Genomic DNA, 27,344 nt, shown 5'->3' with positions numbered 1-27,344 from the left:
GTCTTGTCGGGGTCTGGAAGAACATCTTGTGCGCTGACAACATGTCCTAAGAAAAGGAGCTCCTCGAAGGCGAAATGGCATTTCTCTGGCTTGATCGTTAGTTGTGCAGACTGAAGAACTTGAAGGACAATGCGCAATCACTGCGAGTGTTGTTCGAAGCTAGACGAAAAGATGACCACGTCGTCCAGGTACACAAGGCACGTCTGCCACTTCAAACCAGCTAAAACAGTGTCCATCATGCGTTGAAATGTGGCCGGAGCGGAGCAAAGTCCAAACGGGAGCACCTTAAATTCGTACAGACAGTCGGGTGTCACGAAAGCCGTTTTCTCGCGGTCTCGCTCGTTCACCTCGATCTGCCAATATCCGCTTTTCAGATCTAAGGAAGAGAAGAACCTGGCGTCCCGGAGTCGGTCAAGGGCATCATCGATCCTCGGGAGTGGGTATACGTCCTTTTTGGTAACATTATTCAGTTTCCTGTAATCAACACAGAATCGCAACGTGTTGTCTTTCTTTTTCACCAGGATCACCGGCGACGCCCACGGACTTGTTGACGGCGGTATAACGTCGTCTACAAGCATTTCATCGACTTGCGTCCTAAAAGCTTCGCGCTCTTTAGGCGAAACACGGTATGGACGCTGACAAACTGGTGGCGTGGCCGAATCGGTGACAATGCGATGCTTGGCTACCGGCGTACGTCCGACCTTGGAGCTCGCCGCGAAGCAATCTTTAAAATCAAGTAGCAGCGACGACAGAAGGTTCTTGTGATGAGGTGACAACTACGGGTCGATTTTAACCTTCTGAAGGGCGTTACTTGGTGCGGCATCGTCGTGAAGATTCACCTGTACGGGGCACAGATTCGGCAACCTATCCACGTCGTCGAGGAAGGCGACGGCCGTTCCCTTGGCGAGGTGCTGAATTTCGTTCGTGAAATTCGTCAGGAAAACTGTCGCACAGCCGTCATTCAGTTCAACAAGACCGCGCGCGATAGCCACACCCTTCTCGAGCAACAGCGAAGGGTGACTGTCCGCAATACCTTCGTAGTCGTGAAACGAGTCGTTCCTCACTAACACCAGCACACTGGACCGTGGTGGCAGCATTACGTCGTCTTCGACTATACGCAGAGCGTTGACTCCTGGGCCTTCTGTGTTACTGTGCTCCACGGCTTGCTTCGTCGAAAATGTGACTCGAGCCTCGTGTAGATCGATCACAGCACCGTTTGCCTGTAGAAAGTCGAGGCCCAGGATCAAATCCCTCGAATACTCGCTCAACACGACGAATTCATCCACGTAGACGAAACCGCGGATGCCGACTCGGGCTGTGCACCTTCCGGCCGGGCTAATGAGGTGACCTCCAGCCGTGCGAATGCTAGGGCCCAACCATGGTGTCAAAACTTTGCTCAATTCCTGGGCGAGGGTGTGGCTCATCACGGAATAGTCAGCCCCAGTATCAAGTAAAGCGATGGTGTCAGTTCCGTCAATCGTCACACGCAAATCAGAAGTAGCGCGTCGGATGCTGTCGCTACCCTGCCCCGGTGAGGAATCAGCGTATCGGTATATCGGCGGCGGAGGATCTTCAGTTTTCCCGACAGCAGCGGCCTTGCCTCCGGAGACCGCTGGAATTAGTTTTCCCGGCGTGGACTGGGAGAACGCCGCTCAGGGTAGCCGGCGTCTCGGCGAGGGCTTGGGGAACGGTAACGCAGCGGAGATGACGACCTAGGATCGTAGCGACCGTATGTCCCAGGCCTCTGACGGGCCGACAGATGAGCTTCAATTTCGAATGGTCGTTCGCCATTCCGGGGGCAAGGGTCGTCGGGCGCGAAACCACGCAGACCCACTCGGCGGTACGGGCAGGCCCTGTAAAGATGTCCCGCCTCACCACAGTGGTAGCAAAGGGGCCGCCGGTCCGGTGCACGCCACACTTCACACTTCCGTGGCCGCTGATAAGCTGGTCGAGCAGGCACACGGGAAAGACCAGACTGCTGCGCTGCGTGAGTCGCGGTATTCACGTCATAGCCTGGCGTTGGGGCCCAGCAGAGGACAGATGCATAGATCGGTCTGACCTCAGTCTGTCTTGGGATCTCAGGCAGTTGTTGCTGCTGTGCTGCTAGGCGCACCTCGTCCCGGACGACTTCAGACAGCGATGTAACAGACGGCGCGCTGGGAGGCAGCTGGAGGGCTTCTAATTCCTCCCTGACGATCGGCCTGATTAGGTCCCGTAAAACGGCCGCATCACTCCCTAGCGGCATCGAAGAAACAGCGGGCCCAAGCGTGCTTACATCCGGATTGTATTGCCGGGCTCGTTTCAGGAGCGTCGTCTCCATGGTAGTCGTTCCGTGAGGAATTCGGCCACAGTACGCGGTGGACTGCGCACAAGACCGTCGAAAAGTTCCTGCTTGACCCCGCGCATGAGGTGGCGGAGCTTCGTCTCCTCCGCCATGGATGGGTCAGCACGCTTGAAGAGGCGCGTCATGTCCTCTACATACATGCGGACGCTTTCGTTAGTCCGCTGGTTACGGGAGCGAAGCGCAGCTTCAGCTTTTTACCGGCGGTCTGCGTTGGGGAATGTAGCTATGAGATTTTGGCGAAATGTCTCCCAGGTGGACAGGTTGCTCTCGGGGTTCTCGTACCATGTCCTAGCGGAGTCCTCGAGCGCAAAATACACATTATGGAGCTTACGGTCGTCGCTCCAAGCGTTGTAGCGGGCGACCCGCTCGAAGGTGTCCAGCCAGTCTTCCGCATCTTCGTACACGTCGCCGTGAAAAGATGGCGGTGTTCGCGGCGTGTGGTAGAGGATGGGCGCCGGGAACCTACTGTCTGTGGCCATTTCCGGTGGGACCGTCGGTCGAGGCTGCGTCTTCCTCGTCGGGTTCTCAAGAGGCCCGAACTCAGGTGTCTCACCGCGGAGGCGGCGGCTTGGGCGCTGATGGACCGGTGTGAGTGCCGTCTTTATCTCGTAGGCGTACGCAGGTCGGGGAGCGTACCCAGCACTGCTCCACCAGATGTGTAACAGTTGTTACACTGAAAAGGAACTGCAGCGGCTGAACGAAGGAAGGAAGGAAGGAAGGAAGGAAGGAAGGAAGGAAGGAAGGAAGGAAGGAAGGAAGGAAGGAAGGAAGGAAGGAAGGAAGGAAGGAAGGAAGGAAGGAAGGAAGGAAGGAAGGAAGGAAGGAAGGAAGGAAGGAAGGAAGGAAGGAAGGAAGGAAGGAAGGCAGGCCTCAGACGTTGCTGGCACATACCCACTACGGGGGAGTAACCAAGACACAGGCGGTTAATTACTGGATACAGGAATGTTTTGACGGGAAAAGGAGTGGTAATAGTATGTAGTCTGAGAGATTGGAAAAGGGAAGGAAAGGGGTCCAGTTAACTTGGAGATCAAAGACGGGACAATTGCTTAATGTGCATAATAGAACACAATGCCTGTAATGTTGCAATGTCGTACTGATTGAGGGCGGGAAAAAGAAATTAGAATGGGAGTCGCTGCGTTTCTTGAAGAAAATTTTGCACAGCAGAGCGCACACTCCTGTCGCTTCGTCCAAGCAAAGAAGCGCCAATGGAAAGAACAACCGCGGAAGACACAGGCAAGCCGAGTTGATGAAATGGAATCTGCAAAATACTCTTCCTCAAATGAGAAAAGCGGCGGCAGAACAGCAGGAAATGATCTATTCTCTCAGGTTCGGCACAAAAAGGGCACAGTGGGGAAGCTGCCAGGCCAGATCTGTGAAGGTAGAAATTTAGAAGGGGAACCCGGCAACGCAAGCGTGTGAAAGAGACCTCTAGTCTGCGTGAGCGCCAGTCTTTGCTACTCCAAGGATGCAGAAGATGCTGATATTCGGGAGATGATGTAAGAGCCGAGGCAACAAATTCCTGAAATATTGTGTAGCTGCGAAACCTCACCGCAGCTGTATATGCATATGATGGCAGGACAGCAACAATTGGGCCGCTGAGAGAGGCTCTTGCTAAGGAATCTGCAACCTTATTTAAGTGAAAGCCCATGTGACCGGGTACCCAAAGCAACCTTACCGAATTTAGATGGAGCGGAATCAGGAACTTAAAGAGGCGTAATGGCCGAGAGTCAGTGGGTGAGGATAAGGAAGAGCAAATGGACAGAGAGTGTCATAACCACGACCTGGGAAACTGTAGATTCTAATTTTCATAAGGCTAAGATTACTGCTAATAATTCAGCCAGAAAAATTGGAGTGAAGTCAGGAAGACGGAGAGAAAAAAACCAATCCAGTGAAGGCGAAAAAATTCCCACACCTGCCTTTTCGCGATCCTGCGAGGCATCGGTAGCAACAAGAACATGAGAGAGAAAGGACCTTAGGTGGTCCTGCAATAGACCCTGAAGAAGTGGGAAGGGCTGCAGCTTTGCATTCGATGGGAAAATATCATCGAATTCAATCTGGACAGATGAGGAGTTGTTATATATTTGGCGGACATCTATGAAATGAATATTTATGCGATCAAGGAGGGACTGCACGTAACATATCTGCGGGGTATGAAATCGAGACCAGGCAACACTAAAAAAGGCGGAAGGTTGACTAAGAAATATTATACTGGAAGCGTGAAGAGGTGAGTCGCACAATTTTAAAAATGTTTGAACTGTTAAAAGGCGAAACCTAGCTGATAACGAAGGCATTCGCGCCTCAAGGTGCAGAACAGCATTGGAGACATATTTTTGAAGCCCCAGACAAAGGCGCAACGCCTCACGCTCCAAAAGCACAAGAGGGCGAAGTTTATAGGCAGGAGCTCCTGAGAATAAAACACACCCGAACTCCAAAATTGGGCGGACGTACATTTTATAAATCATCAGAAGCGTATGCCTTCTCATGCCTGACCTAGCACTACAAAGCCTGCGCAGGATGCCAATGGCCCGAACTCCTTTTGCAGAAACTTGCTCAATGTGGGGCCGCCAGGAGAGAGTAGAGTCGTATATTGCACCGAGATACTTCACCGTCTGAACTTCAGGTATTATGTTATTTCTATAGACCAGGCAGATATTTACTGGAACAGAAACTGGAAATACTAACAATGCGCATTTCTTCACATTAAGGGACAGATGAATTCTTCCTTTCCAGTTGTCAAGAACATTGAGGTAATTTTGTAGGGTTTGATAAAGAGTGTGAATGTCACTTGCTGATGCAAAAAATGCAATATCGTCGGCGTACACATAAGTTTTCACATTTTGAATGCATGGAATTGAGCTTAGAAAAATGTTAAAAAGAACAGGTGAGAGAACTGATCCTTGCGGAACACCTCTTGTCTGTGGAAATCTCCTTGAGGAAACACCATTTTGGCAGCAGTAAAATTCTCTATTTTCCAAAAAAAACAGATATCCAGGCTACAAAATAGCTTGGGAAGTTGAGTTCCTGTAATCTTAGTAATAGAGTCGAGTGCTTCACGCTGTCGTATGCTTTACTGACATCCAAGGTGACAAGCGCAGCAAACTTTTTTCTATTGCGAGCTAATTTAATACGACTCTCAAGGTCAGTATGAGCACACCAAATTGAACAACCCGGCCTGAAACCAATTTGGCATGGATTCAATACAGCATTTTCTGAAATGAATGACATGACACGGCTGAGAAGGACCCTTTCCACCAATTTCACAAGGTTCGATGTTAACGAAATAGGGCGTATACTGTCTAAAGTTAAGTCCTTCCCTTGCTTTTTAAGCAATGGAACTATTTCAGCAAGACGCCACTCATGCGGTATCCAAGGACCTTTAATAGAATGGTTAATTAGAGCCAACAGGTCTGCAGGAGATTCATTGAACAATATTTTGATCATAGATGAAGTGACCCTATCCGGGCCAGGAGCCGCTGGGGATAAGCGCAGAACAATTTGCGACAGCTCAGGCATAGAGACCTCAGTGAAATCACTTGAGGTGCATGTGAATATAGTAGGAGAAGGTAAAGCAGATGTAAAGCGAAGCTCTAGGCCACACGCAATATCCTCTAAGGCCTTTGCGATGTCAGCAGGGGACTGAACAAAGGATTCAATGTTGGCAGCCGGAGGAATCACCTTGTTGCGCCTCATGAAATTAAATAAAGCTCGTTTATTTCCTGATTGGGAAAGGAAATCATAATGATTTGTATTATACTCCTCCTTTTCACGGGTGACAGTGCGCTTAAATGTTGCTGCAACATACTTATAATCCAGCCAATTTTTTGGGCATTGATTGATGAGAAGTTTCTTCCAAGCTGCTTTTCGTCGTCTATATGCACGCGTGCACTCAGCATTCCACCAATTGTTCGCGATTGCACCCTTTGGGCTCTTAAGCAAAAATTCAGACTTTTGCCTTGCATGGTCCAGTACCGAGCATAGATGTGCAGCCTTGCTTTCGGCACTTCTCTAAGCGCGAGTGTCTGAAGTGATTTGGAGGGCTGATTTTAGCGTGTCTTTAAAGCAATTGTAATTTATTAACGTGCGCTGATGTCGCTCAGGAAGAGTTAATGTACACGCAAACTTGAAACTAATCGGTAGATGATCACTGTTTGTTGCACAGTCAACAGGCGCCCAAGACATAGCAGAGACTCCTGGGGAGGAAAAAGTTAAATCCAAGGCAGAGCGGCATTGACTGCGAACGAACGTAGGCAATCCGGAATTGTTGCAGATCAAGTTATTGCCAGAAGCCCAATCAAATAGTCTAGAACCAAAGCTGTCTGTTTTAAACCCCCAAGTCACATGGTGCGAATTGAAGTCGCCAAGTAAAAGAACCTGAGATCAGCTACTAGACATGAGTGAGTCAAGGGGCCGAGTGTCACGCACACCAGAAGAGAAATATGCATTAGCTACCGTAAAGGGCTGTTGACCTGGGACACTAAGGTCAACCGCAAGGATTTCACATTCATTGTCCGCATATTGAAAAGAAATGCATGCCCTGTGGCAAAACTTTGTAGATATGAGCACTAACAACCCTCCCCCTCGTGATGACCGGTCAAGCCGGAACGGATGGTAACCCTTGAGATGATAATTGAAATTTGAAGTTAGCCATGTTTCCTGTAAAGCAACTAAATGTGGTAGAAGCTGAGTGCATAGGCAATTTAAATCTGTTGAAGCTGAGAATATAGATCGACAATTACACTGGAGTACACTTAAGAACCCTATCTTGGCGGAAGTGCCGCAGCCGCGACTGCCTTTTCTAGAATACTGGTCTTAGCATTTTGACTTGCGTTACTTTTCTTTGTCTTTGACTGGGGGCAAGATGGACCTGCAATATTCAGAGGAGACCCACTTCGTTTCTGGGCGCGGAGATCAGACTCCATATCCATACAATCCATAGAGGATGCGTCCATAACGCTATGCGAAGGAGAGGCCTGAGAGGTCTTTTGTTGCTCACATTTTTTTTGGCCCTGTGGAGCGGAATCGATAATTACAGAAGGAGGGGTAGCTTCCGAAGCCAAAGAAGACAAGAGCGGAGCGGTGGACGCCTGCAGAAGATTGGTCATCTGAGCAGCTATGACCTGCGAAATGCACGTGGACACGGTTTCCATAATGCGATCCATTGCATTTGCCACAGCGTTCTCAACTGCCGCTGTAATAGCCTGGGACCAACTAGAATCCATTATGGGTGGACATTTGGCGGCCACACTAGAGTAGGCTGAGGTTCTCTCCTTGACTGCGGCAAAAGCCTCTCTCCGCGTGCATCTGCGCTTCTCTATAAGCTCGAGCACCTGAACTTCTTGTGCTCGTGCAGGACAGTCAGGCGAATCAGCAGGGTGTGCACCGCTACACAAACAACATTTCTCTTGCTGTTCAGGACATTCCTCTCTGCAAAGACGTTCCCCACAGGCACAGCAGCGTAAGGCCGATTTGCAGGCTTTGCCGCTGTGGCCAAATCGCCAGCAGTTTTGACACTGAAGGGGCCGAGAGTTAAAGGCATCTACTCGAAAAACCAATGGCCACACCTTAATCTCTGACGGGCAAAATATTCCTGCAAATGTGGCAATTACGGACTCCGTAGGAATTTTTTCTCCGTCAACCATCCTGCTGCATCGATGGACATCAATCACTCCCGCAGGCGAGAGGTTCTCAAGCGTTTCCGCAGGGCTCAATCGAGAGTCGACCCCTCGGACCAAGCCCTTGGAACATGCTAGATGAGGCGGAATGAATGCGCTCACCGGGTGGTTGGCGAATGACGTACACTTCAGCAGGTCTTCAATACAGGCTTTATCCGGCGACCTGCACAAAATGCCACCCCTGCCGAACTGCCGGACGTCGGTAATGTGCATGAAATGCTGCGATGTTGACCTAAGGGCCGCCTGCATGGCCTCCGGGTTGTTCAGTCGGATAGCGCCTCCATCGGAAGGCACTAATGCGACTGGAATGCTTGAAACACCGCTGCGGAAAAAGAGATCGGTTGGGAGCTGGTCATTAGGAAGAGATGCCGACCAAGGGGAAAACCCCTGGCCAGGAGAAGTAGACATTAAGCTTTCGTCCCGCACCCAATCACCCAAGAACAGGAGCAAACAGGCACAGACAAAAAGGAGGAATTTAGCAAGCTAGAGCAACACCGCCAGGTACTTAGCCACTGCCCCGCAGCCTGGGTAGCTGAGCCACGTCAACAGAACAGCGACCAGCGATCGAGGGCACCAGAGAAACGGACCTACACTTCAGCGTCGTCTACTTCTAGAGGCCGCGATCTCTTTCTGCTACTTCCAATCCTCGTGTCAATATTTTAAACAGGAGACAAGTTGAGGTATGGAAGTAAGGATGAGAGCAAGGATGTTAGCAGAACGAACTGTACATCGCGTAAGCTGAAGAACAAGCTGCTTAAAATTGAGATCCATGCAAATGAAGAGAGAGAACTTGGATGAGCCATCAGATGTAGGAGAGTCATGCCAAATAACTGCTGGAAAATTAAAATCGCCAAGCAGAAAGACTGGACTTGAAGGGAACCGGACAATTCATTTAATACATCTTTAATATCAGAACTAAATTTCATGGACAAAGTGGGTGCGTGATAAAACACGCCAAAAATAAAATCACGATGCATGAGAGTGACACGTGCACACACAGTTTCTAACGGTGAAGTAATGTCTAAAACACGCGATCTCAGATCATCACGTACGACGATCAGTACCCCGCCACCAGTGTGCAAAATGCGGTCACAGCGAAAAAATTTGAAAGTACTGTCACATTCAAAAATTACATGATCTGCAATATCACTCGAACCAATGTTTCGGTTAAGATAACAATGTCGGCTGAACACGCGTGAATAACTGAAGACAAATCGTCACGTTTGTTACGGACACTGCGCCCATTGGAAAAAAGAAAGGAAACTGGCTTTGCAACCGAGCGTGTAGGTAGCTATCTTGGCGGACTAATGACAGTGCATCATCCACTCGTGGTATTATCAGTGAAACCGAAACACCAATTTGGTGTCTGTTAGCACTAGAACAGTTCTCGGCAAAATCTACTTCACAAACTAGATCGGTTGTCGAACGGTAGACGTCGCATTTTTTGTCTATGTACAATCGGTTTGCTCGCAATAAATACTCTCCTGAAGCCTTCCCGAACTCGGCCAGTTTTTTTCGAGGCGGACATGTGGCACATGAAAAGTGTTCATTAATTGCTATCTTAAAACCTTAGAACTTCGAGCTCTGCGATAAAATTTTCTCTCTTATTTTGAAGGAACCGAATTTCACAATGATAGATCGACATCTCTCCGAGACATACGAGCCCAGAATATGAGCCCGATGAATGCCATCATCAGGAAACGATAAGGCTAATGTGTCGGAAAGAATTTCGCAGAACGTGTTCTTCAGACTCAGCGCAGGTTTCTAAACTGGTGTCCGGGACACCGTTAAAGATAGGGTTATCTCGACGAGACCGACCCTCCAGATCATCTGGCCGTGAATTCATTGCAGCAGAATCAACATGAACAGCATCGGATATAGCACCTGTGAGCTCGGGAGAACGCTCACCTTCCAATCACTCTACCTACGTGGGACTCAACAGCAGTGAGCCTGGTAGTCAGATCACACCCTTTCTGCTCTAGCTCAAGTTAGTTTGCCTTAAGCTTGGTTAAGATATCCATCTGCTAAGCGTGGGCATCTGATTTAGCTGACATTGTTGCAAAAGCAGCAAGCACATCAGCATTAGGGTTAGCTTCACCTGGATTTGGGCCAGGATTTGTCTCAATGTCGCTTGTTAACAATAAAAGCTTCACAGAATGCACGCATTCACAAATTGTTGAAGCTAACACAAGTGGGCAAGGGGAGAGCAGCGTACAGATGCTGCTGGTATGTCTAGTGCATAAAGAGGTACCGTTACAACCTGTACAGCGAGAAAGAAAAAAGGATTTTCAGGCATCCGCACTGTAGCTGCTCTTCTCTGCCCACTAAAGAAGTCGTTCAAACCGCGGTCTTTTATATCCTCGGTGGGTGGTCCGAACGTTCTTTAGACGCATGGTGCCACTGAGGGCAGGAAAATGTTGGCATAATCGATGACATCAGCCGTCCAGTTCACAGCCACAAACCACGGTGACGTTGCGTTGATGTCGGTATGTTGTCGGCGAGGTGGAGATAGTCACGTGCCAAGAAGAATGAGAATCTGTACAGCAAGAGAGAAAAAAGGATTTTCAGGCATCCGCACTGTAGCTGCTCATCTCTGCCCACTAAAGTAGTCGTTCAAACCACTGGCTTTTATATCCTCGACGGATGGCGCTGATGTTCGTTAGACGCATGGTGGCACTGAGGACAGGAAAAGTTGATATTTGACAGCCGTGCGGTGCGGACGCTTACGCTTGTTTCGGTACTCTTCGGATTACACGTGGTGACCGGCACCGGACGGACGGACGACTGCGAGAGCGCCGTGACTACGAGGAATAGATGAGTTATTTCGTTTAATATTTTGAGAGTTTAGATTAAGGCTATTTTTAGATCTAGGCTTGTTAAGTGAAGTGCTCACGAAAGAACAGGTCAGTGCCCTAATGGCGGGGTCTTATCCGGCCGGCAGCTACAGATCTGTAGCGCTCATTACAAAGTTTAACTTGTTTAGATACGTAGTTATTCTTTATTTTAGGTGATCGGCTTTTGCGGTAGGCAGAATTTCATTTGAGCGCGTGCTTGCGGGTGCTTCTTTTTTAGCCTGTAGATTTTGTAGCATTTTGTGGTAGCAATAATCGAGTGCTGCTAAAATGGTAAAGCAACTGAAGGTTCAATACAAGGAGTGTGAGACATCGGTACATTTGAAGGAAACATGATTCATATCCGTAGAGGAGGCCGAAGGCGCTTATTTTATTTGCTAATGCTGCGTTTTAAGTGCACGCCTGGACAGGGCTGACGAAGCGAATACCAACCTATCGTTACGTATGCATGTTCATGAAAGAGAGCTTTAGGTAGAGAGGGCAGAGAAGCGAAAACTTCAAGAATAGTTTAGTCAATTGTTGGTGGTAAAAATGGCTGACACCGCCAAGGGAAGCCACACTGGCGGACATTCCATCGTCAGCCATGTGGATGGGGCCTGCACTGGCATGGACAATGATAAGGAAGCAGGTAAGGCAGGTTCAGACAGGAACAGCTGCTCACACGTGGCAGCTACGAAGTCAGGAGGAGATGGAGAGATGGGGAACAAGCTAACTTCCAGGAATGAGGTCGCAGTCATAGGTAAGAGGCGGCATAATAATCTGGAAGTTAGGATGGAGGAAGGGAATAGCAAAGTTCTTATCGGTGGTGACTCAGATATGAGTAGGTGCAAAAGAACTATAATGGAGTGTGTAAATAGTGATAAGCGGGTAGCTGTAGGGGCATTCCCAGGCAGGAAAGTGGACGCAGTACTGAGAGAGACAAAAAACGAACTTTCTAAGAATGTTGCAGAGCGAAATTTGGTAGTGATAGCGGCGGGGCTAAATGACGTCCTGAATGGTAAAGCCCCAAAAGTAGTGGAAAGATTAGCGCAAGGAGTTCACGATTTTAGGGCGATAGCACAGCAAGCCCAGATCGTGGTGTGCACAGTGCCGGAAGTGCAAGGACGGAGCGAAGAAATTGCCAAGGACGTTGGCTGTTAATTGGGAGATAAGGAAGTAAAGCCAGGAGAAAGGCTTTGAAGTGGCAGACGTAAACAGGGAAGTGCATAGAGCAGGCTTTGGCGGAGGCTTTACACGAGATGACATCCATTTTAATGCAAGGCTAGGAGCCGAGATCGGCTGGCGCCTGGCAGGCTGGGCAGTAGATATTTTAGTGCGTCCACTGCGGCTCAGTGCGTAGGGGTAGGTAAAAGCAAAGCAGAAAGTGTAACAATAGCGGCTGACCCCAACAAAATGGCCGCTAGGAAGTCCAGGAAGAAAACTACAAAAAAGAAATTAAAAACCAGGATCAGGTACATAAACACACAAGGCGGTAGAAAGAGAGCGAAGCGGTTAGAAACAGAACAGCAGTAAAAGGACGAAGAAGTGGGTGCATACGCGCTATGTGAGACACATCTCAGGGATCTAGAAGATCCACCGTTTATTGGTGGCTACGTCTGGGAAGGGAGCATCAGAGAAGGGAGGAGGAGTAGGTATGCTGATACATCAAGGAACAAATTGGCAAAGAATAAAGTCAACTTGGAAAGAACATATCTGGGTATCAGGTACAATTGCCGGTAAAATTACATGAATGGGAGTAGTTTATTTACGGACTGGGGACAAATGCAGGCAAGAAAACAAGGATATATTTACATAAATGTCTCAATGACTATATAAAGCAGTTTGGAGAAGGTACCGATATTAATCTGCTGGGTGATATGAATGGCCACATCGACGATCTGGAGGGATACGCAGATTGCAACGGCCGGTAAGTTGATGCTAGACTTCGGTGAGCGGCACAAACTAGTTATTGTAAATAGAAAAACTAAGTGTGAGGGACAAATCAGGTGGGAATCCCGTAACAGGCGAACGGCCATTGACTACTGCTTAATGTCGCAGGGGATGGGATGTATCGCAAGCTCGCAATAATGGAAATAGACGAAGAGGACAATTACAGCCTCGCAAGCGATCATAAGCGTAATAGTGTAGAGTTGCGAGCCCTGCTCAAAATAGAAATGCAGAGAACCCAAAAAGAGTACGCAAAATTAAATGACGAACAAATAGCGATAATAGCTGCCTGCATAGAGTAAGCCATAGAAAAACATCCCATGGAAAAGTGGGATTATAATCAGCTAGAACTCCTAATTAATACAAAAGTAAGATAAGTAAAAGTAGTAAACCGCTGTAGAGGAAAGAGGAAGCCACGAAGTTGGTGAAATAAGGAAATTACAGAGGCCATCGAACAACGACGGTTGGCATCACGGGAACACATAGAAGCAAAGGGGGTGAAGTTATCTGAAAAGGAAATAGGCCAAAAATGGGAATCTTACCGAGAAAAGAAACAGCAAGTGCAGGTCCTCGTTGAGGCTAAAATAAAGCTGTCCTCTGATCGCTGGTTGACTGAAGTCCGCGATTCAACTAAAGGTTGGTTCAGAAAATTCTGCACCCATATAAGCTGTCTGGGCAAAGCGAATCACAGAAAGAAGGAAGAGATTCACGATGCTGAGGGAAAATGTTTAGAGGGAGCTGACGGTGTGAACTACATTGTATCATGTATAGCTGAGTCGTATAGGAAAGGCGATAGGGTAATCGCCTCAAATGAGGGAGCAAAGCAACGCAGGATAGCACAGTAGAAAACAGCTAAGAACTGACCAATCTTAAGTGGAAAAAGGCGGAAGCAAATATTCCAATATGCACATCGCACAGGGATCGACGAAATTCTAATCAAGCTAATTGATGAACTTGGCCCAAGAGGCAATGAAACGCTGATAAAAGTATTGGAGGCAGTCATAACAAATGAGCAAATTCCGCACAGCTGGAAACAGAGTAAAATAAATTTGATTTATAAAGGGAAAGGCAATAAGGCGAACATAAAACCCTTCCGACCGATTACGATAACATCAGTTACATACAGGCTGGCGATGCAGGCGGTGGAAATAAAAATACAGACATGGGTAGAACGTAATGCAATACTCGGAGAACTTCAGGACGGGTTCAGAAGTGGTAGGCGCTTAGATGACTGCCTGTTCGTGCTTACCCAGTGCATAGAAATAGCTAAGGCGGAAAACAGACCTCCGTATTTAGCCTTCCTGGACATAAGCCGTGCATACGACAACGTGAACAGGGAACTCCTGTGGAACATATTAAAAGATGAAGGTATCGGTCATGAGGTAATTGATTTTCTACAGGAAATATATCGATAAAATAAAGTTGAAATAAGATGGGAAGGAATTAAGATTACGACCACTGTCCAGGTACACAAAGGGTTAAGGCAAGGTTGCCCTTTATCACCGCTGCCGTTCATGCTTTATATGATAAGTATGAAAAGAAGGCTACAAGAAAACAATCTAGGTTATAATCTGTCCTACAAATTAGGCGGAATGGTTGTTGAGCATCGACTACCGGATTTAATATATGCGGACGATGTTGTGCTGTTTGCAGATAGCCAGGAAGATTTGCAAACACTGGTTAATTGCTGTGGAGACGAAGTCGACAGTATAGGTTTCCGTTTTAGCGCAACCGGGCCAGGTGTGATGATTTTTGACGATACAACTGATCAGGAGCTCACAATACAAAACCATGAAATGCGCCGAGTGGCCGAAAACAAATATCTCGGGTTATTGGTAAATTAAGGGCAGATGTACACGTAAAAGCACGAACAGTCTCTCATTGCGAAAGGGTGAAGAGATGCCGGGATAATAAAACAGGGCATTATGGGGGTACAACAAATAAGAAGTACTGAGAGGTATTTGGAAAGGAATAATTTTGCTCGGGCTTATTCTCGTAAATGCAGTTCTGTGCTTAAGGGCAGAAGTTCAGTCGTGATTAGAAGTAAATCAGAGAGCTGTTGGAAGATTAGCACTAGCTGCCCACTGGAGAACCACAAACGAGGCAGTACAGGGGGATATGTGCTGGGCACCGTTCGAAGCACGGGAAACTCAGAGTAAAATACTATACGAAGAACGCCTGAGGAAATTGGATGATAACAGGTGGGCAGCTAAATACCTATAAAGAAAGAGCGTTGACTCACATTGGCGGAAAAGAACTAGGAAGTTAACCAGTATGCCAGACACAAGGACGGGGAAGGAAAGGGCATTAAATGACAGGTTAAAAACGCGGAAGGTAAAAATTGCATGGAAAACAGGCTTAGTGTAGAACTATATCGATACTGGAAAACGCAGTTCAGGAAGGAAGCGTTTTATGATAACTGAAGAGGCAGTGCCCTGCTCTTTGAAGCTAGGTCATGATGTATTAGAACGCGCAGCTATAAAAAAATTAACAAAGAAGATGGCACGTGTGATGTATGAGGTAGATCTGTTTAAACAATAGAACACCTTATGCCCAAATGTGATGGTAACCATTCCGATGTCGATGCAGGCACAGTCACTCTTCCTGAGGCCCTAGGGTTTAGAGATAACAGTGGTCATGTAAATAAATGTGCGTTGAAAATTAGCAAATAGCGATTGGGAGATTGCTGGCTCAAAAGCAGTGAAGTGACACAGGGTTAAAACTGTAGGAAGACGCATTTAAAGAAAATGGCGAATTTTAACAACTTACAACAGAGTTAAAGAAGAAAAGCTGAGCATGGTGGCAACTGCCATCACCATTAAAGAGGACGCTGCCATTAAAGAGGACGCTCCTACCTTCCATCCATTCCATCCATCCATCCACCTAACAGTGCAACGTGTGAACTATCCCTTTCATCCGCCACTCCCTGCATTGTCGCTGTAGCAGGTTTATAAGAATCGCCCGACGCCACTTCCTGGAAGGGTGTCCCGCGCCGGGGAAAAGCCGCCTTTTTGTTCACTTGTATCTAATTACAGAAGCAGTTTATTCACGCACCGCCGCACCTCCGCAGCGGGACGCGCTGGAGTGCAGCCACGACGGCTGGGGCGAGTGCGTGGTGCTGGGCGCCTCCGCGAGCCAGGCGTGTGCGGCACCGACCACCCTCGAGCAGGGCCGCTGCTGGCGCGGATGCACCTTCGGAGGTGCGTCGCCCTTTCGAGTCTGGACGACAGTCCCTGCGGCCCCCTCCCCATTCAACAAGTTTTATTTTGCATTCAGTTTTTAACGTGTACTGCAGGATACAGGACACTTTTCCAGCAGGAGGCCCAAAAGACGAACCTTGAAAAGGGACCACTTATGATCACATCAGCAAGCAAAAACAGTGCGTGCAAAATAATCTTAAGTTCAAATAGTGATAAAAAATATATGCAGAGCAGCGGAATGTGAAACAGGCTGATTAATTATCTAAGGCTTCCCAAATGTGCTCTAACGTTCTGAACCTATCTGTCACGGATCCCCGGGCAACACTCGGACCGAAAGAATGGACTAGGCGACAGGCGTACCCACACAGACGCACATTTAATACACCCTACGTGACACAAACACTAGCACACAAAACTGACTAACAAAGCTAACACAAAACACAAAGACTACCAATATACACTATCCGGGAACACCCAGTCTACTGGAGTTCCGCATTCGTGCTCACGGTTCGGTGCCGATGAAGCGTTACATGGGTCCTGTCAGTGGTATCCAAGTAGCCTACGCCGAGGTGGAGTTCGAAGTGCTCAGGCTGGCATCGCTGACGGCGTCATTAGAGGCGTCGTACAACTGCCGGTCCAAATGGCCGTGGAGGTGATGCTGGTGTTGTGGGCACCACCCGGATGGGTGCCAACAGCACCATGGAGGCACCCCTGGCCGTTTGCAGGTGGTTGCGTCAGCCGTTGACTCCCCGGAATGGGCTCAGGAACGGCAGGAAGTTCACTTTGCGACGCCGTAGAACTCGAGATCACCGGAGCAGTAGCCGGGGTTGCTCTCTTCCATCCGAGGTGTTCCTGACCTGCCGGAACCTCCGCTTTTCTGTTCTTCCCCTCAGTGCTATGCTATCCCTCGCGCTTTTATAACCTTGGTGTTGGTACACATCATCCTTGTCGTCGTATTCCTCTTCTCCACCAATCATCTCTTCCCACCTAACCGAATACTTCTTCATCTTCTTTCTTTTTCGGTTATTCCATGTCATCCTTATCGCCATCCTCGTCATCTTCTTCAAACCTCTTCCGTTCATACTTTTATTCCAGACTCCATATTATGTGGCAAGGGCCCCCTCTCTCAAAAGTTTTTCCACAAAAAGCTGCTCACATCATCCCTATCTTCAAGCGTTCCAGCCAACCGAATATCTTCTGTGGCGATTCTAGACCCAGCACACCGCACACCGCAGATGTCAAGCAGTAAAACCACACCACTGACACAGCACACCAAATTGCATTTACCGAACATTAACACGCCACTACCGTTGTCTGTACGGTGTCCTTAATAAACATGTCCACAACACACTGCGATGTATAAGCACACAACAACAAGATAGATCCCAGAGATAGCTAAAGCTGTTTAGTTGGCTCTATTCATGAAGTCCGCTCCAGCGTTATCTCTGCCTTTAATATATTCCACCTAAAATGAGTAATCTTGTCTGTGATCTTGTCTTCATTTAAATTGGGGTTTATTAGTACCTTATCCCATCCTACACTTTTCTTCCCACTGCACGTGGGCACCTCGGCAAGATCATCTGTCTTCTCTGCCACTACCGAGCATGCTGCCTTGGGGGCATACCTTACGGGAACTCTTTCTTCGTATTTTTTTAACATATTTGCAAGGAAAACCTTATTGGTGTTATTTTTATTTATTAGTTACCTGCATCGCCCCGCAGGGCATTACAGCAGGGGGGTACAGACTTCATTTATAGGTATAAAGCAATTATTGCAGTGCATGGAAAAATGCTTCGTTAGATGTAATACATACAATGCTCGATGGCAAACTGTTCCAGTCCCGAACAGTTCTAACAAAAAAAGAATAACGCAAGATGTCACCCTTGCAAGAAAATTCTCTGACCTTCAAACAGTGGTCTAGTCGCTTTGATATATAATGAGGTGCCTGGATATATTGTTCGCGGTTTATGCCAGTTTTTGAATAATAAATCTCATGGAAAAATTTCAATCTGATGTACCTTCTACGGTCCTTCAACTCTTGCCAGTTAAGTTTTCGTTTGCTTTCCGTCATACTAACTTGCCAATTATAATTACCAAGAACAAATCTAACTGCCCTATTCTGAATTTTCTCTAATTTTCCTACACACTCAGATGTGTGTGGGTCCCAGCAAACACATCCATATTCAAGTATGGAGCGTACGTAACTGAAATACAGCTGTGTTTTTAAGTTACTTGGTAAATGGCTAAAATTCCGCCGTAGAAAACCCAAACGTGACTCTGCCTTATTCGCAATATAATTAATGTGCTTATTCCATCGTAAGTCCGATGTAAAAAAGACGCCTAGATATTTAAATGACTTGCTTATGTTGAGAGTAAGATCATTATTTCTATACCTATACGGATGATTAGCACGTTTTCTTGTGAAGGTGACGTGAACAGTTTTGTTTATATTTAAGGACATGTCCCAACGTACACACCAGTCTGCCACAGTATCTAAATCAGTTTGCAGGATTTGTGAATCAGAAGTGGAATTTACTACTCTGTAAACAACACAATCATCGGCAAACATCCTGAATGAAGACTGTATGCCAACTGAAATATCATTAATATACAGCAAAAACAAAAGTGGTCCCAATACTGAGCCTTGGGGAACTCCCGACGTAACTGGTGCATACTGTGAAGAAATACCGTTCAGAACAACAGCCTGCCTTCGTAACGACAGATATTCTGCAATCCACGCAATTATTTTACAATCCAGGTTATACGCTTTCAATTTGGAGAGAAGAAGACTGTGCGCGACAACATCAAATGCCTTGCGGAAATCCAAGAAAACGCAGTCCACAATTTGTTGCTTATCGATTGCCGATGCCAAATCATGAACGAACTCCACCAGCTGCGTATTGCAGGAAAATCCACGCCTGAAACCATGTTGACTAGTGCATAAGAGATTGTGTTTGGTGAGATGGGCCATAACGCAACTATATATTACATGCTCCATAATTTTACAGGTTATGCTGGTTAAGGAAACGGGTCTGTAGTTCTGAACGGAGTTTCGCATACCACTCTTATGTATGGGCACGACACGCGCTACCTTCCAATCAGCAGGCAAGTCGGTTTCATTAAGAGACTTCTGGAACAGCCGGGTGAAATACAGACATAATGTATCCGCACAATTCCTTAAAATTGCGGCAGGAATGTCATCAGGGCCACAAGCCTTAGCCTGATTCAAATCCTTCAATAATTTACGCACACCGTCAACACAAAAAGTAACTTCCGGCATGCAATCTATTTCAAGAGGTAATGCAAAACAGACAGAACGTGAACTAGGTGGCAAAAACACAGATGAAAAATAACGGCTAAACATTTCAACTTTAGCCTCATCATCATGGATGATTAACTCATCATTTTTCAGAGCAGGTACTGAGCTGTCATCCTTACCATTACGCTTCACATATCTCCAAAATTCTTTGGTATCTTTGACAAGTTTTTCCCCTAAATTCGAAAAATACAAGTCTTTAGCGATGTGAGACTTCTGTCTGAATTCATTTTTTATTGTTTTCAGCAAGGCCAAACACTCTGGCGATTTAGACAACTTGTATCTTCGATACATTCGTCGCTGTCTGCGAACAAGGGCACGTAACTCGGTGTTAAACCAGGGTTTATCTCGAGCTCTCTTATTTGATATAACGCTTAATGGAACAAAAGCTTCACGTAATTCGAACAATTTCTGTTTGAATGTACTCCATAGCTGTTCGATATTTAAGTTATCCGCGAGTTCATCAAAAGTTGGAAAGAACGAATCGAAAGCAGCGCTAATCGCCTCGTAGTTGGCCCTGCTGTAGACATAAATCTTTCGCCTAGGTGGTTTTGCAACCTTCACGTAGTGAACTAATAAATCTGCTAGAATAATATTGTGGTCGCTCAAACCAGGCAACACTTGTACATTGCATACAACATCAGGCACGTTACACAGCAAGAGGTCGAGTACGTGACCAGTTCCGTCCGTTCGTGATGGCTCATGCACATACTGACAAAAGGTGTTGGAATCTAAAATGTCAAAAAAAGTTGAGTATAGATTCCCTCGAGCTATATCTCTTGGTTCGTTAGCTGACCAGTCAATGTCTGGAAGGTTAAAGTCCCCCCCTAAAACAAGGCATTCAGTGTTAATGGTTTCAAGAAAATGAGATAAGCCAACTAGCGGCTTTACAGAAGGACCAGGAGGCCTATAAAATGACCCAAGAACCATTGCTTTCCCGTTCGGCAGTCGTACTTTGCAAACAACCAATTCAGTTTCACTATCAGAGAATTCCATTTGAGCGCACGGGACACTTTTATGGACCAAAATAAACACTCCTCCGCCACGTGCACAACGGTCGCGACGAAAACACTCGTACGTGTCAGGAAATATTTCAGCGCTTGAGATGGTAGGATCGAGCCACGATTCTGTTCCCAAAACAAAGGTCGGTTGCACGGTACGAAGAAGAAAGTGAAAGTCATCAACTTTATTTTTTATACTGCGGCAATTGATTGACAAAATGCTGACCGGGCACATCGCAGAATGAACAGTGGTTTGTCATTGTTCCCGTACGGTGCCGGCTTCACTGTCCCATTGGAAACGCCTACTACCCAAATGAAGCGTATCATATTTCAGAACTGCTTTCACGCCTTTTTCGCCATTTTGCTTGGCATAATCCCATAATTTCTTTCTCCTATCACGGAGAGTACGGGAAAAGTCTTCAGATATAGCAACACTGGATCCCTTGAGCTTGAATGCATTTGCAAGCACAGCCTGGCGGTCTTTAAAGGAATTGAAGCGCACAATGATAGGCCGATTTTTTCCTTGGGAGAATTTACCCAGCCTATGAGCACGTTCAATAGACACGGAAGACAATTCCAGCTTCTCAGTGCACTGACTTATGATAAGCTCCTCAGACTTGGCTGCCGTCTCACTGTCATCAGAATCAGTTAAGCCGTAAAAAATCAAGTTATTACACCTTCCACGATTTTCCAAATCGTCTATTTTTGCAATCATGCTTGTCAGAACTTCATGATCTTTTCGTTGTTGATCTTCAACGTTGGCTAGAGCTGTTTCAATTGCGTCAATTTTTCCTAACTTAGTTTCCAATACAACAAGCCGGGCTTTTACGTCAGTTACGTCCGCGGTAAGCTGCGATAACTTGGAAAGAATTGTGGTTTGACCATTCAACAGCTCTCGAAATTGTTCAGCTGTTGCTGGGCCAGGGTTACTCTCAATATCCCCGCCACAAAGCAACAAGATTAGAAGATAAAACGCTGGGCTACGAAAAACTGAAAAATGCCTCTTAACATACAGACGATTTGACAGCACAAAACCGCGTGGCTTACAGGAAAAAGTAAGATAAAGCATTTGGGGTGGAACCGGCAAAATGTAGCGCGACGGTTTCAAAGGGTGAAAAAGACCAACCTGCGTGAGCAGTAGAAAGCTTGTAAGGGTCACCGCCATCTCGCCAGTTCCACGCCCCATCGTTACAGTGCTGCTCCGATGCTTTTGTAGCCGACACTTGGCAGCGTCGATAATTCATCAATAATTCATCAATAATTCATAATCCATGTCATTTTTCTTCTGTGTTACAAAGTAAGGGTCCTTTCATTGCATAAGTAACTTATTGTGATCCATGGGTAGCAGGATGAGAGGATGAGAACCCTGTCGCCCGGATTCAGAAATCTGTGAGTGGATTCCTTGTCATAGTAGCCCTTATAGCGTTCGCGCACCCTTTCAGGCCTTAATGAGCAAGCCTGCATGTTTCCTCCAACTTCTACCGCAACTCAGGAACGTATGTGTATGTTGTCTTGAGATCTGACGAAATCTTTTTGTTAGCCCACAGCTCCTTGAGTATTGTAAGTGGACCTCTAACGGTTCTCCCATACAACACCTCGTAGGGTGAGAAACCAAAACTCATTTGCGGTACTTCGCGGTAAGCGAACAAGAGAGCTGGGAGGTGTCTGTTCCAATCAGTAGGTCTCTCCTGGCACATTTTCCTGATCATATTTTTAAAGGTGCCGTTGAACCGTTCTACAAGCCTATTACACATGGGATGGTGTGCGTTGTTAGTGACTGCCTTACTGACAAAAGGCGGTTAACATCCTTCATTAGTTCCGACGTGAAGTTCTAGCCCCGGTTACTCAAAATTTCCCTCGGGAGCCCATAACACGAGAAAATCTGCACAAGACCCTCCGCCACTTGGATACTGTCCGTATTCTTCATTGGAATAGCGTCAGGATAACGAGTGGCCATGTCAACCAGAGTAAGCATATATATATTGCCTCTGGCGGATACTGAAGGGATTGACACCACAATGAGCCACTCTTTTAAACGGTAGGTCGATGGCTGGCATCTTGCCAGAGGTATGGGACCAACTCTTCCATTTGGAACTGTGTGCTGGCACACGCCACACGAGCGAAAAAAAGCGTTTAACGTCACTCTGAACATCTGGGCAGAAGAACTCCTTGGTGATTCTAGACACTGTTTATGTGAACACCCTGGTGTCCGGCCATAGTGGCGTCATGTCCTAAGCATAACACTGTATCTCGCATATCTTTCGGTAACACCAGCTATTGGACCCACCTTCCAGAGCTAAATATGCATTCCCTGTGCAGAAGACCGTTTAGCAACTGATATTCGAATGATGTACTACTCTTTCTTCTCACCTTTTCCCCAAATCTTTCGAAGCAGGCTTTCAAGCTCGAGTTTTCCCTTTGCGTAATTGCAATTTCGCCCGGTGTTACGCTCAGACACGTCGCAACGGGAGTATTGAGTGGATGCTGCGTTGCTCGGGCTGTCACTTGAGCTCTTGTCTCCGCTGCCGACGAGAAACAGACTGCCCCATCACCCACTTGAGCTGTCGTGGGCCTTTCCTCCTTTGGGTGTTCCTCAAAGTCGAGCATCCTCCACTCGGGATCGCGGTCCTCGACACTTCTTGCACCAGTAATGTTTCCCAGGATGAGATCGTAGTTTAGTTGTTCTTTTTTTGCCACTACCTGTCCAGTATAATATACCGTGGACACTAGAATCCTGGCTTCAGGAAGGTACCTGACTGCACTATCCACAACAGTGACGGCCGACGCTTCCTTTATAAGGTCCTCCTCCTTCACCAGGCTTCTCCGAACCAAAACTGTGTTGGTTCCGCTGTCTCTAAGCATCAATATGGGACGGTCTGCTATTTGCCCAACCACCACCGGCATTGCTGCTTTCGACTTCGGTGCTCCACTCACCGCCTCATTTTCCAGCGACGTTTGCTCTCCTTTCAGCTGTGAAACTTCAGGTGGCGTGACAAGTTCTACCCTAGAGTCGACAACGCATGCAGCTTGGTCCTGCGTTCTGTATCTGCACTCATCCAGAGTATGACCCCTCCTCTTACAACCTTGACACACAACGTGTATCTTTTGGGCAACGCTACTAGTCCGACAGTCAACTGCACGGTGTCCCACCTTGGCACAGAGGAAGCACCTTACTAGGGCCTTAGATGCACCGCCATAGGCTCTTGGTGTTGCCGCATCTGTCTCTAGGACTTTTTGAGTTTCCTTCTTTGCCTTACTCATATTTTTCAGCTTTTGAGCCCCGAGGAATTTGTCTGCAGTGTCGACAAGCTCTCCTAATGAACACAACTTTCTTTCCTTGAGGAATAGCGCTAGCTTTGTACTGCAACATGCTCAAAACTGCTCTGTCACCAGCTTGTCAGGCACCGCTTCAAAACTCGTTTCTGTGTTTGACATATCAAGCCACCTGTCGAAATAGTTTGTCAGCCTTCAGGAAAACCGCTTAGCGCTCTCAGAATCTTCAGGTTTCGCGGTGAGAAATCTCTCGCGAAAACCCTCTGCCGTAAGCCTAAATCTTTGGAAGAGTGCCTTCTTGGCTTTCTCGTAGTCCGTGAGATCAGTAGCAGGCATCCTCCCAAACACATTCAGCGCCACCTCTACTAAGCACATGCCCAATGCCGTGGCCCATTCACTGCGCTCCAAGCCTCTACCCAAAGCTATCCGCTCGAACCGTTGCAGGTATGCGCCCAAATCATCTCTTCTGTCATCAAAAGGTGCCATCAGCTTTCTTGGACAAACTCTGGCTCGTATGGGAGATTCTGTACCCGCTAAGAAACGCTAACCATCGTCCGTCATCTCCTCATATCCTCCTGCGATATGCGCCTGTTTCCACAAAAGAAACTCCTTCTCCCGTTCTATCTCTCTTTTCTCCCGTTCTTCTGCCTCGCGAGCTTTTTTAGGCTCCCGCTTTACTGCCCCGCGAGCTCTTTTATCCTCCCGCTCTTCTGCCTCACGAGCGTCTGCGCATGCTAGCGCTCTTTCCCCGCTCTGCTTCTTTGCCTCCTCGTCATACTCATCGCCTCTTCCTGGCTTAACCCTAGCTTGAGAGCCAGTTCTAACGTCTTTGCCAAAACTATAATTTCCACCGTCTAGCGATCGGAAAGATCCGAGACAAAACAAAAATAAACCAGGAAACAAGGCTCGCCACTTTGTCACGGATCTCCGGGGAACTATCGGGCCGAGAGAATGGACTGGGCGACAGGTGTGTCCACACAGACGCACATTTATTACACCTATTAAGGCGGAAACAAGCGTTTGAAATCATTTTTGCTAGCGCTTAGTGAACACACGGAACAGACATCCTGTGTATTTGTGTTCTTTGTCGCCTGTGTTCACTAAGCGCTAGCAAAAATGATTTAATACACCCTACGTGACACAAACACTAGCACAGAAAACTAACAAAGCTAACACAAAGACTGCCAATGTACACTATCCTGGAACACCCAGTCTACTAGAGTTCCGCGTTCGTGCTCACGGTTCAGTGCTGATGAAGCGTTGCATGGGTCCAGTCAGTGGTGTCCAAGTAGGCGGCGTCGAGGTGGAGTTCAAAGTGCTCAGGCTGGCATCGCTGGCGGCGTCATTGGCGGCGTCGTACAACTGCCGGTCCAAATGGCGGTGGAGGTGATGCTGGTGATGTTGGCGTTCGTGGGCACCACCCGGATGGGTGCCAACAGCGCCATGGAGGCACCCTGGCCGTAGCAGGTTGTTGCGTCAGCCGTTGACTCCCCGGAATGGGCTCAGGAACGACAGGAAGTTTACTTTGCGACGCCGTAGAACTCGAGATCACCGGAGCAGTAGCCGGGGTCGCTCTCTTCCATCCGAGGTGTTCCTGACCTGCCGGAACCTCCGCTTCTCTATTATTCCCCTCAGTGCTACGCTATCCCTCGCGCTTTTTTAACCTTGGTGTTGGTACACATCATCCTTGTCGTCTTAGTCTTCTCCACCTCATCAAATACTTCTGCATCTTCTTTGTTCTTGTATTAATACACGTCATGCTTATCGTCAGCCTCGTCGTCTTCTCCAAACTTCTTTAGTTCACATTTCTATTTCAAACTTCCTGTCACATGTGACACTACGCAATTACATAGAGCATTTCCAGGATTCATTCAAGTTATTCCAGTTGGAAGAAGCATTCGAGGAAGTCGTTTCCTTGCCGTAATTAGGCCGTGCTTTTGGTAATAATAAAGCAATATCTTGGAGCGGACCAGCGCATGTCTGTTCATGCGCAATCAGTGCATGGTAGCCGACGAAGAGGCCGACACCATGGACGTTTCCTGCGCGCAGGCTGGAAGAGTGTGGACCAGGTCCCTCAACTGGTCGAGCTGTACCTGAAGAAGGCCATCAAGCTCGACGCACTCATCACGCACCGCCTGCCGCTGGCCAAGATCAACGAGGCATTCGCGATGCGCCGGAGTGGCCGCTCGTGAGTCTTCTCTGCTGGCTGCCGCTCTGGCTGGCCGCGAGTTCAACAATTGCAGAGAAACAGATCAGCCAGGAGATCTAGGAGCAGTATTAGCGGCTGTCAGAGAGGCATTGTTAATACTGTACAGTCCATGGACATCGCATGAGTGGAACAGAACCATGAGTAAGGTTTAAGAAGTGGATGCGCCTCACGCATTCCTGATGCGCCGCAGCAAATGAAGCGTCGTTCTTCCGAAATATATCCTCCTGACTATGGCTAAAGGGGCGAGTTGTTTATACATTTTTAGGGGCAGCAGCGTGAAAGACGGGGACGAAAAGAAGAGGAAACACAGGACGAGCGCTGTCTTAAGACAATGGTTAGGACAAGTAACAGAGCCTGAAAGAAATTAAGTTCAACACCACACCTGATGGTGTGTTTGTTTTTTCGTCCCCGTATTTGGCGCTGTTGTCCCTAAAGAAATATGCTCATGAGAGCCCGGAATGGAAACTTTAACAGAGACACCGGACAACGAAATCGCAACTATGGAACGAGGTTCAGTGTAGAGGATGCTGTTTTTAATTTACCTTTAGCTGTTATCTGGTCGATAGAGTCATAGTCACATTGTATGCCTCCCCTTCAGATTCTCTAGAAAAGTGGGAGTCATTGTGTGCATGTTTTACTCTGGCGGTCACCAGTGTAAACCAGTTCATATTTTCACCACCGTTACCTTTTTTGCTCTCTTCCACAGAATTCGTGCAGTGATCAGCTTCTGATGCTGCAACGAAAGTGTCGCATCATGCGTTCGCCTTCCGCGCGTGGACGAAGACGACTGTATCGAAGAATAAACGTGATTTACTCGTCCTCGTGCCTGTCCTACAACTCTTATGTTTGGGACGGGAAGAGCGGCTAAAGCCTGGAGCACTTGTCCCGTTCTTTGTGCTCCGAAAAGTTCTCTTGACAACTGCATGAAATTAAAGTAGTGTTAATGATGCCAACGTGAAAGCACTGAAGTGAGCTTTGCGCGCTAGGACATCCAGCAGAACCTGGTACATTATTTTTTCGTAGCTCGCCTTTGGTGTTGATGGTCTCCAATTGTGCAATACAGCGTCCTCAAGGGAAAAAAAATTGGCTGTGGTTTAGCTCTGGTTAACCCTAGTTGAATTGCGAAAGCTTCGTTTCCTCGGCACGTCGTCTACGCAGCGTCTCATTCCGACGCCCTCGAGAACTCAAACCGGTCTCTTCCGCAGTTGAAGAGTCACTACGGGAGGTGTCACTTCTAGCGGCGTCTGCGTTACGACGCTTCTCGAGTCGTGCGGCGCGTTCTTCTGGCGTCTCTCGCGCGCGTCGTCTTTTGCTCGCTTTGTTCTGTCGTTGTTCTCTTTCGCGCTCTCTATGACTGCAATGCACTGAGGCGAAGCGCATATATATATATATATATATATATATATATATATATATATATATATATATATATATATATATATATATATATATATATATATATATATATATATATATATATATATATATATATATATATTAGCAGACAAGGCAAATGAAATGAGGGGCTCGTTTGACAAACATATTAAGGAA

At 47.3% G+C, this 27,344-nt stretch overlaps 1 protein-coding gene across 1 annotated transcript in view; it reads left to right on the top strand.

The window, feature by feature from the left end:
• The window catches only part of LOC144123685 (alcohol dehydrogenase class-3-like), a 177,781-nt gene extending 152,005 nt beyond the window's left edge, over positions 1–25,776 (top strand). The window contains exons 8-9 of the mRNA XM_077656467.1: positions 15,865–15,994; positions 25,634–25,776. Of these exons, the coding sequence (XP_077512593.1) occupies positions 15,865–15,994; positions 25,634–25,776 (273 nt within the window). The remainder of the gene's footprint in view (positions 1–15,864; positions 15,995–25,633) is intronic.
• Positions 25,777–27,344: the final 1,568 nt, after the last annotated feature.

Source organism: Amblyomma americanum, chromosome 3 (genome assembly GCF_052857255.1).
Source record: "Amblyomma americanum isolate KBUSLIRL-KWMA chromosome 3, ASM5285725v1, whole genome shotgun sequence".
NCBI classification, from domain to species: domain Eukaryota; kingdom Metazoa; phylum Arthropoda; class Arachnida; order Ixodida; family Ixodidae; genus Amblyomma; species Amblyomma americanum.
Note: the sequence above shows the minus strand (reverse complement) of the source record. Positions and strands in the feature narration are given on the sequence as shown.